This window comes from Echinops telfairi, unplaced genomic scaffold (assembly GCF_000313985.2).
Source record: "Echinops telfairi isolate 266 unplaced genomic scaffold, ASM31398v2 ScPeMD7_5;HRSCAF=22, whole genome shotgun sequence".
Taxonomy (NCBI): Eukaryota; Metazoa; Chordata; class Mammalia; order Afrosoricida; family Tenrecidae; genus Echinops; species Echinops telfairi.
Genome location: NW_022103901.1, coordinates 37,295,509 through 37,296,692, shown reverse-complemented (window position 1 = coordinate 37,296,692; position 1,184 = coordinate 37,295,509). Strand labels below are relative to the sequence as shown.

At 58.2% G+C, this 1,184-nt stretch overlaps 1 protein-coding gene across 1 annotated transcript in view; it reads right to left on the bottom strand.

The window, feature by feature from the left end:
• Positions 1–1,184, bottom strand: part of METTL22 (methyltransferase 22, Kin17 lysine) — a 15,130-nt gene that overhangs the window by 12,003 nt on the left and 1,943 nt on the right. The window contains exon 2 of the mRNA XM_004706240.2: positions 805–971. Within this exon, the coding sequence (XP_004706297.1) occupies positions 805–937 (133 nt within the window). The 5' untranslated portion in view covers positions 938–971. The remainder of the gene's footprint in view (positions 1–804; positions 972–1,184) is intronic.

Below are 1,184 nucleotides of genomic sequence, written 5' to 3'. Positions count from 1 at the left end.
AGTGAAATCAAAGCACCTGGTGGTGCTGTCAGGATGGTTCAAACCCACCAGCTGCTTCCCGGAAGAAAGAAGAGGCTGTCTGCTCCCATAAAGACTGACAGTATTGGAAGCCCAATAGAGGGTCCGTATGAGCTGGAATGGACTCCACGAAGGTGGGCTTGGTTGGCTTTAATGCCCAGTGGGTCCCAGAGCCCTGGAACTCCTTACTTCCCTTCCCCCTCTTCCCTCCACACCCATTACACACGGCGGAGCTGGGCCCTCTCCTCTCAGGGAAATGTGTCACCGCCAGGCAGATGGGGGCCAGCTCCAGCTCTGGCCTCTGGGCCTTCACACAGGCAGTTCCCTCTGTCTGGGGTGGCTGTCCTTTCCTTCCTCCTGGACACACTCTACTGGGCTGCTCCTCTAGGTCCACCCCTCTGCCCCAGGCTCCTTCTACCACACGCGCAGTCTTTACTCCTGCACAGCCCACTCCCCATGCCATGGGATCTTGTGAAAAGTGCCAATGAGACCCTGAGGTTCCCTGGGGCTCTCTGCTCCTCCAGTGCCTTCTTGGGGCTCTCAGGAGAAAACTCAGGCTCCCCCCATTGGCACACAAGGCCCCTATGTCTCACATTGTGGCTGCAGTGGGGAGCAGAGAGCAAGGGGCCTTCCCAGCCTGGAGTCCTGGGCCCAGCAGCAGCAGATGCTCAGGAGGCAGCAGAAGGAGAAAGAGGTGTGAGGATATTGTTCAAACGCCTGGCTCCGATTCGCACACAGGAGAAACAGGCCGGGTGTGGGCTGGGACCTGTCCAAAGCGGCCCTTACCGGGCTGGCCCTTGCCATTCAGCCGCACCATGAGGTGTCTCTGGTTTGGGGTGTAGAGGTGAACATCAGACAGCACGGTGTCGCTTCTGAAGGTGGCCTCGTCCATCACTGGGGTGGGAGCCGGCTGGCCCATGGCCCAGACTCCACGTTAATCCTAGCAGGAGCTCCTGCTTGGGGGGAGAGAACATTCCTCAGGGCGGCAGGTCGTTGGGGAGCAGAGTGGAAACCAAATCTGCTGGGCTATGCACTGAGCTGCTAACCACAAGGTCAGTGGTTCAAAGCCACTGGCTACACCTCAGAAGGAAGGTGAGGCTTCGTGCTCCTACAAATACTTAAAAAGTCTTGGAAACCCAAGGGGCTAGGCCAATCCTGTTCTACAG